Raw genomic sequence first — 23,206 nt, 5'->3', positions numbered from 1 at the left:
ATTCCAGCAGGATAATGCACGACCGCATGTTGCAGGTCCTGTACGGGCCTTTCTGGATACAGAAAATGTTCGACTGCTGCCCTGGCCAGCACATTCTCCAGATCTCTCACCAACTGAAAACGTCTGGTCAATGGTGGCCGAGGAACTGGCTCGTCACAATACGCCACAAGAACTGTGGTATCGTGTTGAAGCTGCATGGGCAGCTGTACCTGTACACGCCATCCAAGCTCTATTTGTCTCAATGCCCAGGCGTATCAAGGCCGTTATTACGGCCAGAAGTGGTTGTTCTGGGTACTGACTTCTCGCGATCTATGCACCCAAATTGCGTGAAAATGTAATCACATGTCAGTTCTAGTATAATATATTTGTCCAATGAATACCCGTTTATCATCTGCATTTCTTCTTGGTGTAGCAATTTTAATGGCCAGTAGTGTACATCAACGGGGACAGGTGAAATTTTGTGCCCGACTGGGACTCGAACCCGGGATCTCCTGCTTACATGGCAGACACTCTATCCACCTGAGCCACCGAGGGCACAGACGATAGTGTGACTGCAGGGACTATCTCGCGCACGCCTCCCGCGAGACCCACATTCTCACCTTGTATGTCCACACACTACACTCGTAGTGTCCCACCCCAATACACTCATTACTCGTGGAAGACATCCTTTCCAAGTCCCGTAAGAGTTCGGGGAATATGTGTGCATCCGCACAGAAGAAGAAGGTTATGGCCGGTATTGCCAGAACTATATACTTATATGGATGTGGTGTCTGTTCTTTCGGACATGTCCGAAAGAACAGACATCATATCCATATAAGCAAATAATATTTGTTAACATCAGTTCTTAGTACAGTCTAAGCCAAAAATAGTACGGACCACGAAGGAATTATCCGGATGGGACGGAAATCGGTAGAGGTGATGTACATGGACAGACAAACAAATGATTACAGTTTCAGAAAACTTGGATTAATAATTCAAGAGAAAAATTTTCACAAATTGAACAACTCAACAACGCGTTGGTCCATCTCTGGCCCTTATGCAAGCAGTTAATCACTCGCCTTATCATTGTGTGTGTGTGAAATCTTATGTGACTTAACTGCTAAGGTCATCAGTCCCTAAGCTTACACACTACTTAACCTAAATTATCCTAAGGACAAACACACACACCCATGCCAGAGGGAGGACTCGAACCTCCGCCGGGACCAGCCGCACAGTCCATGACTGCAGCGACTTAGACCCCTCGGCTAATCCCGCGCGGCGTTGATTGTTGTCAATCCGACACGGCACTCGATGTTGGAATTATCTTTCTGAAATAAATAACCAATTTAGAACCATCAACAGTGATAAAAGTCCGTGCCATGAATATTAATTACATCGACAACAAACCGTAAACTGAGATCTGCAACCGTGGCACCGACACTGCAAGAAACACACACACACACACACACACACACACACACACACACACACCACGGAAGCCTTGGCCACCTCTCCCTGAATAGCGCTCTGCACTCACCAGAGAGGTGATTATCGATATCTTCATGAGGGACAGGCAGCGATATTACAGTATGCGTACATGTTAAACGAAGCTAGTATTTTTTTTCAATTCTTGTCATTTTTGGCACTCATTTTTCATGCATCTGTCTTCTGTGAAAGCTGAAAAAATTATAAATTAATATGTGTAAAACATTAAATACCTTTAGCAGAATGTTGTTTGGGAGGCGGTCTCGACTCACATCACAACAGCCCCTCCCCAGCCCTCAGCGCCAATCTGCTAGTCGACCTTTGATAATCCTCGTGTACCACTAAGGCTACAGTTGTGTCACTGAAAAGCCGAATGAGCTACGTTATCGCTTCTTTTACATTTACTTCTACATATACGACCCGTGAACCACAGTGAAGTACTTGGCAGAGGGTACTTCCTATTGCACCTTATAGAAAAGGGTGGTCCATGTTCCATCCATGGGCTGAGCGTGGGAAGTATGTCTGCTTGTACGCCCCTGGACGAGCTGCTATTTGTCCGGTTTCACCCGTTCGATCCCTACGGGGCAGAAACTAAAGGGGCTACACAATGCAGCTGTTTCTATCAGCTTCACAATTCTCTATTATTTCAATCTCGTACAGCGCGCGGAAAGAACGATCACATATATCTTTCCGTACAAGCTCTGATCTCCCTTACTTTATCATAGTGATAGTTTGTCCCTATGTAGGTCGACGTCAAAAAAATATTTTCACCTTCGGAGGAGAAAGTTGGTGATTGGAATTTCGTGAGAAGATTACTCCGCAACGAAAAACGCCTTTGTTTTAATTATGTCTATCCCAAATCTTGCATGATTTCAGTGATACGCTCTCCCCTATTTCGCGATAATACAAAACGTGCTGCTCTTCTATGAACTTTTTCGATGTACTCCGTCAATCCTATCTGGTAAGGATCCCACGCCGCCTAGCAGTATTCGAAAAGAGGACGGACAAGCGTAGTGTAGGCAGTCTCCTTAGTAGATCTGTTACATTTTCCAAGTGTCCTGCCAATAAAGCGTAGTCTTTCGTTAGCCTTCCCCACAACATTTCATGTGTTCCTTCCAATTTAAGTTGTTCGTAATTGTAATTCCTAGGTATTTAGTTGAATTTACGGCCTTTAGATTTGACTGATTTATCTTGTAACCGAAGTACAACGGATTTCTTTTAGCACTCATGTGGATGACCTCACATTTTTCGTTATTTAGGATCAATCGCCAATTTTTGCACCGTACAGATATCTTTTCTAAATTTTGCAGTGAACACATAGTGCGTAGTGGGGCGATCACTCCGTTGTAGAAATAATTCAAAAGCCAAGATCGCTTAAATACTGTTTACTGGAAAGCCGGTTTCAACACACTAAAGATGCCATCATCGGATCTGAATGTAGATTAACATTTATAAACCATCTGGATATGTGATGCTGACCGTTGTTAGTCGAGCAGCGGTCATGTACCAAATAGTTTTATCTTGTGACTTCGGTTTTACATATTTTATGGAAAAGAATGACCATGAGAGCAGTTATTTTTTGATTTTTTGTGACAATGATTTTATATTAGCTGGTCTGCCTCATGTATCGTTATATCCAAATGGTTTATAAATGTTAATCTACATTCAGATCTGTTTATGGCACCTTTAATGTGTTGAAACCGGTTATCCAGTAAACAGCATTTAAGAGATCTTGGCTTTTGAGTTATTTCTCTTTTCTAAATCTTTTGATGACTTTTCTAGTCGATAAACGACAGCGCCATCTGCAAACAATCTAAGACGGCTGCTCAGATTGTCTCCCAAATCGTTTATATAGATAAGGAACAGCAAATTGCCTATAACACTACGTTGGGGAATGCCAGAAATCACTTCTGTTTTACTCTATGACTTTCCGTCAGTTACTACGAACTGGACCTCTGTGATAAGAAATCACGAATCCAGTCGCATAACTGAGACGATATTCCATAAGCACGCAATTTCACTATAAGCCGCTTGTGAGGTACAGTGTCAAAAGCCTTCTGGAAATCCAGAAATACGGCATCAATTTGAAATTCCTTGTCAATAGCACTCAACACATCATGCGAATAAAGAGCTAATTGTGTTTCACAAGAACAATGTTTTCTAAATCCTTGTTAACTGTGCGCCAATAGACCGTTTTCTTCAACGTAATTCATGTTCGAAAACAAATATATGTTCCAAAATCCTACTGCATATGGACATTAATGATATGGGCCTGTAATTTAGTGGATTACACTTACTATTTTTCTTGAACATTGATCTGACCTGTGCAACTTTCCAGTTTTTGGATACGGATCATTCGTAGAGCGAACGGTTGTGTATGACTGTTAAGTATGGAGTTATTACACCAGCATACGCTGAAAGGAACCTAATTGGTATACAATCTGGACCAGAAGATTTGCTTTTATTAAATGATTTAAGTTGCTTCACTACTCCGTGCATATCTGCTTCTACGTTGGCAGCTGTTCTTGATTCGAAATTTTGATATGAAGTTTTCTCGCGAGGTGTACTGTATCTCTCTTCGAGTGCCCCCATTACTGTTACGCTCTCTCACCAGTCAGAGAAGCGGAGAATTTTCACACCGCTGTGTATGTACACGCTCCATTTCCCCTGTTAGTGTGACCTCATATGGATGTCACATACCTGAGAACTATTCAGGTATGGGCCGAAAAATTGTTCTGTTTGCAATCTCATTTGTAGTCAAGCCGTAGTTTCCAAGTACGTAACCAATGAATTCCAGGCTGCCATTTCCTTTACCCACAACTGAGACTATACGCAGTGCGTCCCAGTTCCGTTAGCACTGCTTTGTTGGTTGGTTTTGGGAAAGGGGACCAAACAGCGAGGTCATCGGTCCCATTGGAAAGGAAGAAGGATGTTGGAAGGAAGTCGGCCGTGCCCTTTCAAAGGTACCATCCCGGCATTTGCCTGAAGCGATTTAGGGACATCACGGAAAACATACTACATCAGGATGACCGGATGCGGATTTGAACCGTCGTCCTCCCGAATGCGAGACCAGTGTGCTAATCACTGCACCGCCTCGCTCGGTAGCACTCCTTGTGAGAAATTCCAAACTGCAGTGCTATCTCATGGCGAATTGCGGCGTTATGATCCTTGAAGTTTTAGCTGTGCAAGCGTCCCCTTTGAAAAATTAAGCACGACTGTGCTGGAAAATCTCTTACGTTATTTGTTTTTCAAACAGCTGAGCAAAACTGAACGTACTCAGACATTTCTCTCTTTACTTATTCTGATCATCACTAAACTGACACGCAATATTTTTAACGCAACGCAATCTGACTTTCAATAATCCCCACAAAAGAATGGGCCGGACTAACAATAACCTATACCTTTCATGAATCACCTACCTCACAAAAATCTTCGTTACTCGAACTACTACAATACAGCGAGCGCCAATACTGCCAGCTAAATAAAAGATTCTAACTACTGAAGGCACTAACTACTGATAGGCATAGTTAGCGTATGAAAGATTTTGATGGATAACAAACAATGTATTTACCTTAATAGTGTTCAAAAGTCATCATACATATATCTACCAATTCATGACATCCATCTTTACAAATTTCTTATTTCTGGCTGACACACGTCCAGATCGTCTGTTCTCAAAAGTCTGGCATCTCTCTCTCCACATCCACCACTGCTGGCGGCTCACCTCCCAACTGCACAACGCTACGCGCTGTTCACATCCAACTGCCCAACACTACAATAGCGAATATTCCAACAATTCCAACCAGCCACAGACTGCACACAGCACAGTCAGTGATTTTCACACAGAGCGCTACGTGACGTTACCAACATAAAAACCTAAACAGCCTACTTACAACAGTACACGTGTGACACTCACAGGTAAACGGTAGTGCAGCAGTGAGGCAACATCAAGGTTTCTGAGTCCTCCAACGTTTGTGGGTGAAAATCCGTCGAATTCGACCCGAATACCGAGAAGCAGGTTCCTGGATGCTACGCCATGACGACACCCCAGCCCACAAAGCGAAGATTTTGCACGAATTTTTGGGCAGCAAATTGACCACAGTCCTGGATCACCCACCGTATTCGCCGGATTTGGCCTCAGCAGACTTCTGGTTGTTCCCCAAATTGAAGCTGCCAGTGAAAGGACACCATTATGACAATAAAGGACATCCAAGAAAACTGTACTGCAGTACTAAATACAACACAAAAAAAGACCGCAGCGATTGTTTCAAAACACTTTTAAAACGATTTCAGCTGTGTTTTCATTCAAAAGTAGATTATTTTGAATAAATACAGTGATTTTGTGATCATAATCCATCACTTTTAATTTTTCGTAGCTGGAGTCCTAACAGAACTGGGACACACTGTGTATACTCGTTGCATTTTATATTTCTTTATACTGTTGTTCCAAAGTACGGCACTCCACTATAGCACACCAGATATTATTACAATGTGTGCCAACGTTGCCCTTAGCTTACTCTTCTTGATTTACCGACCATCGGTACAATGGCATAATGGTGTCCATGTCTCCCAGTACTTAAATCTATCCAAAGATGTTCCAAAGTAGGGAAAGATGCCACAGAAGTTAATATGTATGTAAACAGTCATTTATTTGACATAGCTAAGCTTTCGCGAAGGTTCTTACAACTCAATTTTTGACATTTTAGAAGAGGTGCTCTATTGGAGACTATCACTGTAGGCTGTGGGCCAGGTGTGGGGTCAAGGAATGTGTCCTACAAGTCGTGATCACTCTCCCCCCAATACCCAAAGAAGAGTTTATTTAAAATCTCTTCACATACATCAAATCTGACATTTTTCAGCCAATGGCAGAGAACAAAGTAGCATGACAACTAAGGTATCAAAAGTTGTGGGGAATTCTAGAAAATTAAGATCTATTGTAACGGAATACTTGCTATAGGGTCGGTGGTGATAAAAGAAAGCAATTGATCTGTACAATGTCTCAGATCGAAAACCAACTTCCGCCAATCCAAAAATAGCAAATATTCTTAGTCAACTGATAATGAAAACATGGCAACATACAACAAAATACATTTCATTCAGGTAAAACTATGTTTATAGCTCTCTAAAAATTGCTCATTGTAATACATGCAAACATAGCCAATGAGTGACACACATCATCGACTAATCAAAATCTTTCTAAGTTCCTCTATGTTTTTATTTTATCGAGTTATTAATTTCTTTAGGACAGTGATGAAAATAGTAGGAGTTTTGTTACTTACAGCAGCCAGCTGGTCATGTCATCAGTATAGGTATTATTAATTCTGCTTTATAAGTAGTACTCAGGAAAATTATTTGGTTGTAAATGCTTGTCCTCTCGCGATAATGCGACCTCCTTGTCGACTTCTCGACAGCCATAAGCCGATCTCGATCTTCGAGTGTGGAAATGTCCCACAGACCCACCGCTGAAAGGGCGACACACCAATAGCACACTGTGCCCAACATGTGCAACAACCCGTCGATACGTTCATCCAGCTTACCCTGGTCCGCAATGCGACACCGTGTAAATGGCTGAAATTCTTCAATAGGGGTATGTACTCCTCTGTGGCGGCTCTTTGTACCGTCAGACTAATGTTGCAAATTCTGTTCATCTCTAAACACAGCACAGTTACTGCCTGCAGACTCAGAACAGAGTTCACGGGCTGGGCTCCTAAGCTCCATCTGATCGCCGATCATAATCGTCATCATAATCTTGAACAGTTTCCAGCCCCTGGCTGGGTCTGTTTGGAACATTAGCTTCGTCATCTAGTCCTGTTTTCCCACCGTCTTTCTGCCGCCCCCGGTAGCTGAATGCTGCCGGCGCGGTAGCTCAGCGTGCTTGGTCAGAGGGTTAGCTACCCTCTGTAATAAAAAACTGAGTTCAACACAGAACCTGAACGGGTGTCATCGGACGTCCGCCACGAACAAATTCAACGAATTATCTAGAACAAAATAAGATCAACAAAAAAAAAAGAAAGAAAATGGTCAGCGCGACAGAATGTCAATCCTCAGGGCCCGGGTTCGATTCCCGGCTGGGTCGGAGAATTTCTCCGTTCAGCGACTGGGTGTTGTCTTGTCCTAATCATCATCATTTCATCCTCATCCACGCACCAGTCGCCAAAATGGTGTCAAATCGAAAGACTTGCACCCGGCGAACGGTCTACCCGACGGCAGGCCCTAGTCACACAACATTTATTTTTTACCGTCTTTCTATGTCAACTCTGGTACAGTTCTTGGCTCTTTTTGCAACACACTCCTCCACACTTTTCAGCCATCGCCCTTGGTCTTCCTCTTGGTCGTTTCCTTCGCATCTCCATGTCAAGTTTTTTAGTCTTGTTTCCGTCCTGCTCTGTAAGGGTTCCTCTTTCGCTAATTCACTTACCTTAAATGTATTCGCAGTTGCGAATATGGACAGCACCAGCTGTATAATGAAATGACAATGAAAATCTGTGTCCTGGTTCCCCGCTCCCACTATGGAAAAAAATTACGAGTTGTTCAAATGGCTCTGAGCACTATGGGACTCAACATCTTAGGTCATCAGACCCCTAGACTTAGAACTGCTTAAACCGAAGGACATCACACACATCCATGCCCAAGGCAGGATTCGAACCTGCGAACGTAGCAGCAGCGCGGTTCCGGACTGCAGTGCCTAGAACCGCTTAGCCACCGCGGCCGGCCTACGAGTTGTATTCTTTTGAGTTCGGCAGGTCTTGTGAAAGTGAAAGCGAATCTTAATTGTTTATATTAGTTCGTACAATTGTTAATGCAAATGTGAGCGTCTGTAGCGCAATAATCTGCAGCAACAAGAAGAAGACACCACATTCGGATTTTTTGTTCTTTTTTTCCTAAGGAACCTGAGAGGTATGAAATGATACATCACAGGACATTTTATTTACGACTCTGCCGGCCGGTGTGGCCGAGCGGTTCTAAGCGCTTCAGTCTGGAACCGCGCGACCGCTACGATCGCAGGTTCGAATCCTGCCTCGGGCATGGATGTGTGTGATGTCCTTAGGTTAGTTACGTTTAAGTAGTTGTAAGTTCTAGGGGACTGACGACCTCAGGTGTTAAGTCCCATAGTGCTCAGAGCCATTTGAGCCATTTACGACTCTCTTGCAGACAACAGACGTTTACTGAAGAATGTAGTTTTGTCTTAAGAATAGAAAATAGCTAATTAACATCAGAAGACATAATTTCTGCAGAAAGACATCGTATATTGGCTCAATAACGGGAAGTTTTCTTCACTACACTTCAGTCAAATCAGTGAATGTGGAACGTAGGAAACTTGTATGGAAAGCAGTACCTACTTTATTCGTACCAAATAAGGCCTCTCAACTGTAGCTCAAGGGAAAACTACTCACATGTGACAGTAAGACGTTGAAAGCAATAAAACTTGTTCCCAACAGAGAAGAAATCATTTCCACATTTGTTGCTACATCTGAGCCAAAGCGGCAAGAACGTCCTTGTTGATGCACAAGAAATTACTTTTGCAAGAAAATTCGAGCATTGGAAATTCGAGTGAGGTGTGAAAATGTGTGAATTATTAGTTACCTCACAAAACTGTTACGAAACAGAAATACATGCTTCTCGTGCATGATCAATGACTTCATGCTCTCTTGCTTTCAGCGTAGTTAGCTGCAATTATGCACATATTCGAAAGCAGTTCTTCGTGAATAACGTGTAGCTTATGCCACTGAAGTAGTGAGATTCGTCTGTTTCTGCATTTATTTCATGACTAGCTGAGAAACTCAGCATTGCCTGGTTATTTATTTGTAGCTGTAAATATGGGATTTATTTTTGACTTATAAAGCTCCTTTGTACACACCGTTCGAAGTAGTATGATTGAGAGCATGACTGAAGAGCTTGTTTGCTTTGCTAACACGAAAGACAGCCAAGTAGAGCTGGCTATTTGTAAAGCAACTAAGGTTCACGCCTACAAGACACAGTGTCTGGCCTTGTACTTTATTTACGATCATGGCGTAACAAACTCAGTGAGAATTGTGCGTGTTTAAAGTAAAAAGATAAATTGTTAGGAATAAACAGGGTTCAGGGTATAAAAACTCGCACCCTATGCCACTTCCCATCAGAACTTCTGCATCCGTGATGTTAGCCGCGCGGAATTAGCGGAGCGGTCTAAGTCGCTGCAGTCATGGACTGTGCGGCTGGTCTCGGCGGAGGTTCGAGTCCTCCCTCGGGCATGGGTGTGTGTGTTTGTCCTTCGGATAATTTAGGTTAAGTAGTGTGTAAGCTTAGGGACTGATGACCTTAGCAGTTAAGTCCCATAAGATTTCACACACATTTGAACATATTTTTTATGTTACCTTGGAGAGAAGTAAGTTTAAGCTCCTTTGAGTAAAGGGTTCTGAGGGAGAGAGATAATGCAAGACGCTCTCGACCAGAGCTACATTATGCCTCGCTTTCGCACGGAGTTTCCAAGGAGTGAGTAAGAGAGAGATGAGGTTGAGTCACAACTAATCTTCCCTCGTGATCTTCATTGAATTTTTGAGACCGTATTGTCCTCAGTCTTTTAGCCATTGTAGGGTACTTAGAAAGCCCCTTCCATTTTATAGGCATTTTATTCATAAATCAAAATGTAATAAGTTAGACACCCAAATTAAAAAGGAAACTCAAATTCATTTCTCCTAGCCAAGAGACCAAATACGCATAAAATCTATCGCAAGACCGAAAGAAATTTCGTTAAGTTCTTTCCACACAAAGCAGAATCAGTAAATCCATATACCCTAGCAAGTTAAATTCAATTTTAGCTTGTAGTTGTAAAGATAGCAAACGGCCTTGCCACAGTGGTAACACCGGCTCCCATCAGATCACCGAAGTTAGGCGCTGTTGGGCTGGGCAAGCACTCAGATGGGTGACCAGCCGGTCTGCCGAGCGCTGTTGGCAAGCGGGGTGCACTCAGCTCCTGTGCGGCAAACTGAGGAGCTGCTTGATCGAGAAGTAGCGGCTCCGGTCTCGTAAACTGACATAAGTCTGGGAGAGCGGTGTGGTGACCACGTGCCCCTCCATATCCGCATCCAGTGACGCCTGTGGACTCAAAGCGACACGGCGGCCGGTCGGTACCGTTGGGTCTTCGAAGGCTTGTTCGGACGGAGTTTAATATAGTTTTAGTGGTAAAGATAAGATTATGGCACTTCAGTCACTGATGTAAACTTCCGAGTGTATATCTGTAACTGAGGTCTAAACACTATGCGGAGAAACAAGTCGAACATTAAAAAAACGTGTTGAAAGAAGCAAGGCAATGTCGGTAAGTTATTAATATAGAAAGCAAATTCAATAAATCGATATATCCTAGCTAAGTAAATTCGCTGAAAATTTGTAAAGATAAGATTGCGGCACTTAAATATGTCACTGACATGTGTCACTAAGTTAAAAAAGAGCTATTCATTCTTTGGTGACTATGAAAGTAACAGCGCCATCTATTCGTTTTGTGGTGTACTACGTTATTATGACTAAACAACTGAATTACTAAGCTGAACAGACGATTGTAGATAAAAAAAAATTGCGTGTGAACCAATTTTGATGAAATAAAGCCTATACGTTGCCTCAGACTATGCTAAAGTTACCTGTGAACACTTGGTGAAAATTCGTTTGGTAGTTCTGGAGATTAGTGTGTTCAAGCAGACACACACATCGGTTTTTATACTTTTATTATTGCTGTAGGTAATTCATCTCCCTTGATATTTTACTGATGCTTGGAATGCAAAAATATAGTAAGCATTATGTTAATTAAGTGAAAAAATAATTAAAAACAAACATTAATCTCACGGCTGCTTTCTAGCCGCTAGGGGTGCTAGTGTCGTTCCGACTATCGGACGTTAACAACTCACGCTGCGGGAAGTGTCTCGACTGTATGTGTTAGACTGTAGTAAAACTACGACCGAGTGAGTCAATTGTGCTGCAAGATGCGACTGAGTCGATTGATTTGAGAGAGTCGATTGTTGGCGCTTGCAGGGCTCGGCGTACGACCCGCGGCTGCCGTACGCGGTGCTGGGGGCGACGCTGGTGGTGGGGGGCCTGCTGGCGTCCTTCCTGCCCGAGACGCTGCACTGCCAGCTGCCCGAGACGCTGCGCGACGCCCAGGTGTTCGGCAGCGACGAGAAGTACTGGAGCTTCCGCCCGCACAAGCCGCCCGCCAAGGGGCCCGTCTAGCTCTGTTTCCAATAAAACTGCTAAAACCACCCGCCGTCTACTCTCCTCATTACCACAACCTGTCCCGTCCTCACACTTGAGACACATCACTGAGAAAGCGCACTGCTCGCTTTAAAGTTGGAGTTTCCGGTGATACCGTTAATTTTTTTTCGTCTCCACTTTAACCTGACTTAAAAAAACTGTTCAGAATAACCGGCTTCCAAAATTACCTAATATAAGTTTTTAAATTCTTCATTTGTGTGGCCACGGTGTCCGTAGTTGCTTTATAATTCCTGAGGGTATTTTTGTTCTGCCGTTGCAACTACAAAAACGCGTGATTTTTTTTTTCACCAGACGCGTTTCGCTTTGCTGACGTAAATCATAATCAGTGGTCTATAATTAAGTTGTTTACACTTTCACTTGCTTTTAGATCGAAAAACAGTTCGTTAAGAATAAGTTAATTTGTACTTACGGTGATTTTCAGTTGACTTCTCGCTTACATCGGGAAATGCCGTCTGCTAGCTCATCCTTGCCTACTCTTACACAGTACATAAACAGACAGAAACATAATTAAATATAATTACACATATACAATAATATAATTTTAAAAAAGTTGTAGGTCAAAAACAAAGTTGTGGAAAGGCGAAGTTGGCAACACTACAAACTACAAACCACAACATATACTTAGATGTACAAAAACAAACAGAATACAGTGGCGTGCATACAAGTGTGGGGTGAAAAACGTAAGAAACGCATAGTGCTGCAGAAAAACTAACAATTAGACCAAAATTATCAGTGTCTAACGTACATACGAAACGATGTGCTAGCGGACGGCATTTCCCGATGTAAGCGAGAAACCAACCGAAAATCACCGTAAGTACAAATTAACTTATTCTTAACGAACTGTTTTTCGATCTAAAATCTAATCAAAATGTAAATAACTTAAATACAGACCACTAATGATGCTTTACCTCGATACAGCGAAACGCGTCTGGTGAAAAAAAGTCACGCATTTTTGTAGTTGCAACGACAGAACAAAAATATCCTCACGAATTAGGTTTTTATGTTGCCGTTATTTCCAGCAATAAACGAACAGACACTGAAAAATTCCAATGAATTCCAGTGGGAGATCTCGATCGAAATGAGGTTGCAGCTATGGCAGAATTCGATCTCAGTTTTTTATAATATGCATTTTAACAATCTACTGTTTATTTGTTCCATTAGTTATTTATGTTTCGGTTATTGACAATCATCAAGAATGTATGGTACAACAGATTAGTTAAAAGCATCCCAAATTCCTCTGAAGCTGGACAATACCGAAAATATCCAGTGAAATTGTGCAAACAATTTCTCTTAGAACATGGACAGTCATATCTTACGTCAAAAAGACTGCTGTTTGTACAAACAATTTGTCTCAGAATACTGACACTCATATTATGTCACACAGACAGCTATCTGACATAAGATATGACTGTCAGTGTTAAAAATTTTGTTGTTGTTGTTGTGGTCTTCAGTCCTGAGACTGGTTTGATGCAGCTCTCCATGCTACTCTATCCTGTGCAAACTGCTTCATCTCCCAGTACCAACTGCAACCTACATCCTTCTGAATCTGCTTAGTGTACTCATCTCTTGGTCTCCCTCTACAATTTTTACCCTCCACGCTGCCCTCCAATACTAAATTGGTCATCCCTTGATGCCTCAGAACATGTCCTACCAACTGATCCCTTCTTCTAGTCAAGTTGTGCCACAAACTTCTGTTCTCCCCAATCCCATTCAATACTTCCTTATTAGTTATGTGATCTACCCATCTAATCTTCAGCATTCTTCTGTAGCACCACATTTCGAAAGCTTCTATTCTCTTCTTGTCCAAACTATTTATCATCCATGTTTCACTTCCACACATGGCTACACTTCATACAAATACCTTCAGAAACGACTTCCTGACACATAAATCTATACTCGATGTTAACAAATTTCTCTTCTTCAGAAACGCTTTCCTTGCCATTGCCAGTGTACATTTGATATCCTCTCTACTTTGACCATCATCAGTTATTTTGCTCCCCAAATAGCAAAACTCCTTTACTACTTCAAGTGTCTCATTTCCTAATCTAATTTCCTCAGCATCACCCGACCTAATTCGACTACATTCCATTATCCTCATTTTGCTTTTGTTGATGTTCATCCTATATCCTCCTTTCAAGACACTATCCATTCCGTTCAACTGCTCTTCCAAGTCCTTTGCTGTCTCTGACAGAATTACAATGTCATCGGCGAACCTCAAAGTTTTTATTTCTTCTCCATGGATTTTAATACCTACTCCGAATTTTTCTTTTGTTTCCTTCACTGCTTGCTCAATGCACAGATTGAATAACATCGGGGAGAGGCCACAACACTGTCTTACTCCCTTCCCAACCGATGCTTCCCTTTCATGTCCCTCAACTCTTATAACTGCCATCTGGTTTCTGTACAAATCGTAAATGGCTTTTCGCTCCCTGTATTTTACCCCTGCCACCTTCAGAATTTGAAAGAGAGTATTCCAGTCAACACTGTCAAAAGCCTTCTCTAAGTCTACAAATGCTAGAAACGTAGGTTTGCCTTTCCTTAATCTAGCTTCTAACATAAGTCGTAGGGTCAGTATTGCCTCACGTGTTCCGATCTTTCTACGGAATCCAAACTGATCTTCCCCGAGGTCGGCTTCTACTAGTTTTTCCATTCGTTTGTAAAGAATTCGCGTTAGTGTTTTGCAGCCGTGACTTATTAAACTGGTAGTTCGGTAAATTTCACATCTGTCAATACCTGCTTACTTTGGGATTGGAATTATTATATTCTTCTTGAAGTCTGAGGGTATTTCGCCTGTCTCATACATCTTGCTCACCAGATGGTAGAGTTTTGTCAGGATTGGCTCTCCCAAGGCCGTCAGTAGTTCTAATGCAATGTTGTCTATTCCCGGGGCATTGTTTCGACTCAGGTCTTTCAGTGCTCTGTCAAACTCTTCACGCAGTATCGTATCTCCCATTTCATCTTCATCTACATCCTCTTCCATTTCCATAATATTGTCCTCAAGTACATCGTCCTTGTATAGACCCTCTATATATTCATTCCACCTTTCTGCTTTCCCTTCTTTGCTTAGAACTGGGTTTCCATCTGAGCTCTTGATATTCATACAAGTGGTTCTCTTTTCTCCAAAGGTCTCTTTAATTTTCCTGTAGGCAGTATCTATCTTACCCCTAGTGAGATAAGCCTCTACATCCTTACATTTGTCCTCTAGCCATCCCTGCTTAGCCATTTTGCACTTCCTGTCGATCTCATTTTTTAGACGTCTGTATTCCTTTTTGCCTGCTTCATTTACTGCATTCTTATATTTTCTCCTTTCATCAATTAAGTTCAATATTTCTTCTGTTACCCAAGGATTTCTACTAGCCCTCGTCTTTTTACCTACTTGATGCTCTGCTGCCTTCACTACTTCATCCCTCAAAGCTACCCATTCTTCTTCTACTGTATTTCTTTCCCCCATTCTTGTCAGTTGTTCCCTTATGCTCTCCCCGAAACTCTGTACAACCTCTGGTTTAGTCAGTTTATCCAGGTCCCATCTCATTAACATCCCACCTTTTTGTAGTTTCTTCAGTTTTAATCTACAGTTCATAACTAATAGATTGTGGTCAGAGTCCACATCTGCCCCTGGAAATGTCTTACAGTTTATAACCTGGTTCCTAAATCTCTGTCTTAGCATTATATAATCTATCTGAAACCTGTCAGGATCTCCAGGCTTCTTCCATGTATACAACCTTCTTTTATGATTCTTGAACCAAGTGTTAGCTATGATTAAGTTACGCTCTGTGCAAAATTCTACCAGGCGGCTTCTTCTTTCATTTCTTATCCCCAATCCATATTCACCTACAATGTTTCCCTCTCTCCCTTTTCCTACCGACGAATTCCAGTCACCCATCACTATTAAATTTTCGTCTCCCTTCACTATCTGAATAATTTCTTTTATTTCATCATACATTTCTTCAATTTCTTCGTCATCTGCAGAGCTAGTTGCCATATAAACTTGTACTGCTGTGGTAGGCGTGGGCTTCGTATCTATCTTGGCCACAATAATTCGTTCACTATGCTGTTTGTAGTAGCTTACTCGCATTCCTATTTTTCTATTCATTATTAAACCTACTCCTGCATTACCCCTATTTGATTTTGTGTTTATAACCCTGTGGTGTCCTGACCAGAAGTCTTCTTCCTCCTGCCACCGAACTTCACTAATTCCCACTATATCTAACTTTAACCTATACATTTCCTTTTTTAAATTTTCTAACCTACCTGCCCGATTAAAGGATCTAACATTCCACGCTCCGATCCGTAGAACGCCAGTTTTCTTTCTCCTAATAACGACATCCTCTTGAGTAGTCCCCGCCCGGAGATCCGAATGGGGGACTATTTTACCTCTGGAATATTTTACCCAAGAGGACGCCATCATCATTTAATCATACAGTAAAGCTGCATGCCCTCGGGAAAAATTGCGGCTGTAGTTTCCCCTTGCTTTCAGCCGTTCTCTGTACCAGCACAGCAAGGCCGTTTTGGTTAGTGTTACAAGTCCAGATCAGTCAATCATCCAGACTGTTGCTCCTGCAACTACTGAAAAGGCTGCTGCCCCTCTTCAGAAACCACACGTTTGTCTGGCCTCTCAACAGATATCCCTCCGTTGTGGTTGCACCCACGGTATGGCTATCTGTATCGCTGAGGCACGCAAGCCTCACCACCAACGGCAAGGTCCGTGGTTCAGGGGGGGGGGGGGGGGGGGAGACAAATTGTTTGCACAATTTCAATGGGTAATTTCGATATTGTTCAGCTTGAGAGGAATATGGGATGCTTGAAGCTGCTGTACCCTACTTCCCTGATGATGGTTAATAACCCAAACCGACAGATGAGTCATCATCATCATTCATCATCATCATCATTTAAGACTGATTATGCCTTTCAGCGTTCAGTCTGGAGCATAGCCCCCCTTATACAGTTCCTCCATGATCCCCTATTCAGTGCTAACATTGGTGCCTCTTCTGATGTTAAACCGAATACTTCAAAATCATTCTTAACCGAATCCAGGTACCTTCTCCTCGGTCTGCCCCGACTCCTCCTACCCTCTACTGCTGAATCCATGAGTCTCTTGGGTAACCTTGCTTCTCCCATGCGTGTAACATGACCCCACCATCTAAGCCTGTTCGCCCTGACTGCTACATCTATAGAGTTCATTCCCAGTTTTTCTTTGATTTCCTCACTGTGGACACCCTCCTGCCATTGTTCCCATCTACTAGTACCTGCAATCATCCTAGCTACTTTCATATCCGTAACCTCAACCTTGTTGATAAGGTAACCTGAATCCACCCAGCTTTCGCTCCCGTACAACAAAGTTGGTCGAAAGATTGAACGGTGCACAGATAACTTAGTCTTGGTACTGACTTCCTTCTTGCAGAAGAGAGTAGATCGTAGCTGAGCGCTCACTGCATTAGCTTTGCTACACCTCGCTTCCAGTTCTTTCACTATGTTGCCATCCTGTGAGAATATGCATCCTAAGTACTTGAAACCGTCCACTTGTTCTAACTTTGTTCCTCCTATTTGGCACTCAATCCGTTTATATTTCTTTCCCACTGACATTACTTTCGTTTTGGAGATGCTAATCTTTATACCATAGTCCTTACATTTCTGATCTAGCTCTGAAATATTACTTTGCAAACTTTCAATCGAATCTGCCATCACAACTAAGTCATCCGCATATGCAAGACTGCTTATTTTGTGTTCACATATCTTAATCTCACCCAGCCAGTCTATTGTTTTCAACATATGATCCATAAATAATATGAACAACAGTGGAGACAGGTTGCAGCCTTGTCTTACCCCTGAAACTACTCTGAACCATGAACTCAATTTACCGTCAACTCTAACTGCTGCCTGACTATCCATGTAAAGACCTTTAATTGATTGCAAAAATTTGCCTCCTATTCCATAATCTTGTAGAACAGACAATAACTTCCTCCTAGGAACCAGGACATATGCCTTTTCTAGATCTATAAACCATAGATACAATTCCCTGTTCCACTCATAACACTTCTCCATTATTTGCCGTAAGCTAAAAATCTGGTCCTGACAACCTCTAAGAGGCCTAAACCCACACTGATTTTCATCCAATTGGTCCTCAACTAATACTCGCACTTTCCTTTCAACAATACCTGAGAAGATTTTACCCACAACGCTGTAGTTGTTACAATCTTTTCTGTTACCATGTTTAAAGATTGGTGTGATTACTGCTTTTGTCCAGTCTGATGGAACCTGTCCCGACTCCCAGGCCATTTCAATTATCCTGTGTAGCCATTTAAGACCTGACATTCCACTGTATTTGATGAGTTCCGACTTAATTTCCTCCACCCCAGCCGCTTTATTGCACTGCAATCTATTGACCATTTTTTCCACTTCCTCAAATGTGATCCTATTTCCATCATCATTCCTATCCCATTCTACCTCGAAATCTGAAACATTACTGATCGCATTTTCACCTACATTGAGCAACTCTTCAAAATATTCCCTCCATCTGTCCAAGGCATCCACAGGATTCACCAGCAGTTTTCCTGACCTGTCCAAAATACTTGTCATTTCCTTCTTACCTCCCTTTCGAAGACTGTTAATTACACTCCAGAATGGTTTTCCAGCAGCTTGACCAATAGTCTCCAACCTGTTTCCAAAGTCTTCCCACGATTTCTTCTTGGATGCTGCAATTATCTGTCTGGCTTTGTTTCTTTCTTCAACATAACTTTCTCTGTCTACCTGAGTTCTAGTATGTAGCCATTTTTGATACGCCTTCTATTTCCTTTTACAGGCTGCCTTGACTGTATCATTCCACCAAGCTGTTTGCTTCATCCTACTTTTACACACTACTGTTCCAAGACACTCTTTAGCCGCTTCTAGTACTGTGTCCCTGTACCTTGTCCATTCCTTTTCCAATGACTGTAATTGACTACATTCAACTAACTGGTACCTTTCTGAGATCGCTGTTATGTACTTGTGCCTGATTTCCTTATCCTGAAGTTTCTCCACTCTTATCGTCCTACATATGGACCTGACCTCCTGCACTTTCGGCCTCACAATCCCAATTTCACTGCAGATTAAATAATGATCAGTGTCATCAAAGAATCCCCTGAATACACGTGTGTCCCTCACAGCCTTCCTGAATTCCTGATCTGTTATTATATAGTCAATGACAGATCTGGTTCCCCTGCCTTCCCAAGTATACCGGTGAATGTTCTTATGTTTAAAAAAGGAGTTTGTGATTACTAAGCCCATACTGGCACAGAAATCCAAGAGTTGTTTCCCGTTCCTGTTGGCCTCCATATCCTCTCCAAATTTACCCATAACCTTTTCATACCCTTCTGTTCGATTTCCAATCCTGGCGTTAAAATCACCCATGAGCAGAACACTGTCCTTGTCCTTTACTCTAACAACTACATCACTGAGTGCCTCATAAAAGCTATCCATCTTATATTGATCTGTCCCTTCACAATGCGAATATACTGACACAATCCTAATTTTCTTGCTAGACACTGTCAAATCTATCCACATCAGTCGTTCGTTTACATACCTTATTGCAACTACGCTGGGTCCCATTTCTTTCCTGATGTAAAGCCCTACACCCCATTGTGCTATTCCTGCTTTGACTCCTGACAGGTAGACCTTGTATTCTCCCACTTCCTCTTCTTTCTCACCCCTTACCCGAATGTCACTAACAGCTAAAACGTCCAGCCCCATCTTACTTGCAGCCTCTGCCAGCTCTACCTTCTTCCCAGAGTAGCCCCCATTGATATTAATAGCTCCCCATCTCATTACCATTTGTTTGCCAAGTCGTATCTTAGGAGTCCCTGGTTTGTCAGTTAGAGGTGGGACTCCGTCACCTCCAAAGGTCCGAGGCATTTTGCTCTGATTGTTGCCAGCATCATATTTAAAGTACCAGGGAAGCAGGTTGCTAACCTTACTTGCCCCGAGTCCCATTGGGTTTTACCCCTAACGGCTGAGGGACTAACCGGTGGATTTGGTAGTCTTTGCCGTATGAGCACAACGGTGACCACGACTCAGAATATGTCCGAGACGCCCAGCCTTATTCCAAAGTAACTGGTATCCCGACTGTCGGGACCACTTACTTGGCCACTCATACGTTGCCCGTGGTTCATGAACTAGGACATGACTACAGGAACCCACACCATGAACCACAGATGAGTAATGGGACAAAAACAGCTGATGCTTAAAATGCTCTCTATAAAATAATTTACGGCTGTTGAACCTCATGTTATGGAAACATAAGGATCCCAGTGTCTCCAGTAAAGATGGCGGAGATGAAGGAGATGCACAGGGCTACGGCGAGAGCGAAAGGCCACGAGTTTATGACTTACCTGCAACATCACGTTGAATGGCATTAATTTTTCATCCTGTGGCAACCAAAAATTTAATTATCAGTTATTATCGCAAGTTCATAGCATATTCATAAAATTCTAGGTTTACAATCAAATTTACCCTCTCTTCCGAGTGACGTAGTGGATGTTTTCTCCTCATACGACGTCGCAAGTTTCTCGTCCCTTCTCCTGTTTTTAATCGTTTCAAGAAAATGTAATATTGTACTTCATTGCTACGACATTTCGTAAAATACTTCCGAAGTGGGGACGATGGCATTCTGCAATACAACCGATGTCAGGGGACGATGGCGAGAAACTACCATATAGACCACGTGGGGGTTAAGTCTTTCACACTGCACGCTGACGTGTGCTGTCTCATGCGCCACGCCACACGGCAACAGGTACACTATAATTCGAACAATGTTGTACCGATTCTTACGTCATGCGTTGTTACAAGTTTCTAACTGCCAGCGATGTTGTTAAACTGGCATAGATATCCTCCCCTTTTTCTATAATAACCCATTACATCAAAAAAGGCAATGGAACATATATGAATAAACATTACACGCTAGTAAAAAAGTTTAATTTGAAAACAGACATTTTAGTAACGCTGCTTTGGTAAATTGTTATGCTTAGGGTAACCAAATCACCCGGTGTTTAGCGCTTTATTTCAACCCCCGATTGCAAATTTATAAAACAGAAAAAAATACCGTTTTTGGACTTCAGTATCAAGTTGTTGTCCAGTGTCCTCTGGCGCACTGAAATATAAACTGGGCATGGACTGGACGTGATAAAAGTTGGCAATACTGCAGGCGATCGTCGGCTGTCGTGGCAAGGCGACTTGATCTTCAGCTCCTCCCCTCTAGCCCAGCGTACCGCGCATCGAGTCGGCAGTGATCGTGGCATCGTCATCGATATTAGGTGTTGTCATTGTGGGGAAAGTTTCGAATACGCCTAAAGACTGATGAAGCAAGTCGTTTAAAAATGTTTCCAAACGAACAGCTCAAATAGGAAATCAGACCAACATTTTTAGAAAAAACTGTATCTGATACACGGTGTGGTTTTACGGAGAATCGTTCTGGAGATAAATATTCAGAACTAATGAAAATTGTGCAATACTGTTTTGCAATCCCTGCTCGCAGTACAGGTGTGGAAAGTATATTTTCCTTATTACATATACATTGGATTGATGAAAGAAACAGACTTTGTGCACTATGAGTAAAAAATTTGTTGAGCATCGGTTATAGCTATTATTCTCAATACTATGATAACTTCAGTTCCAAAAGAGAGTTACTTAAGAATGTTCGAGGAAGCGAGAAAAGTACTTTTGTAGAAAAGTAACCCGTTGTGGTTCACAGAACGATTGTTTGTAATACCTCCAGGTTTTTTCATGTTGAAATATGGCTACCCTAGATATGACATTTTTTTCACGAAGTTACTTGTAAAAAAGGAAGAAACCTGTTATACGCGAAACCAAACAAATACCGAAACCACCTTTAACCAGTCGGAACTCAGTCACACGGCTCGATGCAGTCACGTTCAGATTATTATTCTGATTGCACGCTTTTGTGCAATGAATACTTTTTCTCTTAGGGATGAATTACCCCAAAATATGATGCCATATAAAAGCAGTGAATGAAAATAGGCACAGTAGGCAAATTTACTGATATTTTTATCACCAAAATTTGCAATAACCTTAAGGCTATATTTGCAACAACTTCGTAACTTATGTCATACTAAACTGGACTTCTGGGTTAGCAAAGAAACTGAGAAAAACTGAAAAACTGGTTGAGTTAGCCTCACCTTGGATCCACACACACTAGATTGTGACTAAATGTTGCAGAGTGCCAAAAGTAATATCAAATCAACAGCGCCAAGTGATGTTTCATTGTTGTCAAGGTCACTTATACCCTATGACTAAACAGGAAATGTTCGGGATATCATTTAGAAATTAATTTAAAAAATTTAAAGTACATAAACAAGGAAAGTCTCACTACCGGCATTACCCCTCGCGATACCAAGGGGTGGGGCGGAGCTGGGAGGGGGGGCTTTATCTCCACCTTTTGATTGTTTTTAATCAAGTCTTCTACCAGAGATGACAGATGTTTTAAAGCTGCAGTTAAACTTAACCCGTAAACGTCAGTCTCAGCAGTAGACGTGACTTTTCGCAATGAATGTCATATTCACTATTTTCAGGTCCAGGACCTCACCTACACATCAGTATCTGTTTGAGAAGTATGTTGTGAGTAAAAGGCACAATAATTAACGAAATTTATAGTTTTTAAAAATTTTACATTGTGGTGAGAAGCAACTCCCCCCACCCACCTGGTAGTACGTGCTACCGAAATCACATTGGTATTTCTAAGGGTGCGCTACAACATATTTTCATGTTCTGGGTCCTACTTACATTTCAGTATCTCTTTAAAAAGTACATTGCTAATATAATCCAACAACAATTAAAAATTTTTGTTATTTTTTAATTTTTTAAGGTGGACTTAAAGTAACCCCCCCGCCCCATACACACACACACACACACACACACACACACACACACACACACACACACACACACACCTTAGTAACGCAGGTCACTGAAAATATGTTGGTATTGCGAACGTTAAAGAGTACGAACCTCCTCCTCTATAGTCCAGCAACAAAATTTTGCAAGAAAATTATTCTCTTCCTACTGCCGCCATACCACCTACAGTTAAATCCTATAACTGGTGTGGAGTCTTAGAAGAATGTAGTCTTAATACTTTAAGCATCTCGCACTATAACCCGAAAAAATAACAGCTGATGCTTTTGCTCCTGATAAATATACGTCCTGTGTCACATTTCGACGGAACATTACTCCGGTGAGGTTCGAGTCCTTCCTCGGACATGGGCGTGTGTGTTGTTCTTAGAGTAAGTTAGTTTAAGCTAGTTTAAGTAGTGTGTAAGTCTAGGGAACGATGAACTCAGCAGCTTGGCCCCTGAGCAATTCACACACTTTAGAACATTTGAACTCCGGCGATGTACGCGTCAATTTCGCTACATTTATATTCAAGCAGTTTTTCAGGTGGCGTCACTGGTCTCAGTACATCCCCATCCTGACCTTTGCACTAGAGAAATACACTCCTGGAAATGGAAAAAAGAAC

At 42.1% G+C, this 23,206-nt stretch overlaps 1 protein-coding gene across 1 annotated transcript in view; it reads left to right on the top strand.

Annotated features, from left to right (window-relative positions):
• LOC124595471 (carcinine transporter) overlaps positions 1–11,693 on the top strand; it is a 115,365-nt gene extending 103,672 nt beyond the window's left edge. The window contains exon 9 of the mRNA XM_047134227.1: positions 11,467–11,693. Coding sequence (XP_046990183.1) covers positions 11,467–11,664 — 198 coding nt within the window. The 3' untranslated portion in view covers positions 11,665–11,693. The remainder of the gene's footprint in view (positions 1–11,466) is intronic.
• Positions 11,694–23,206: the final 11,513 nt, after the last annotated feature.

Source organism: Schistocerca americana, chromosome 2 (assembly GCF_021461395.2).
Source record: "Schistocerca americana isolate TAMUIC-IGC-003095 chromosome 2, iqSchAmer2.1, whole genome shotgun sequence".
Lineage (NCBI taxonomy): Eukaryota > Metazoa > Arthropoda > Insecta > Orthoptera > Acrididae > Schistocerca > Schistocerca americana.
The sequence above is the reverse complement of the archived record's forward strand: the minus strand, read 5'-3'. Positions and strand labels throughout refer to the sequence as shown.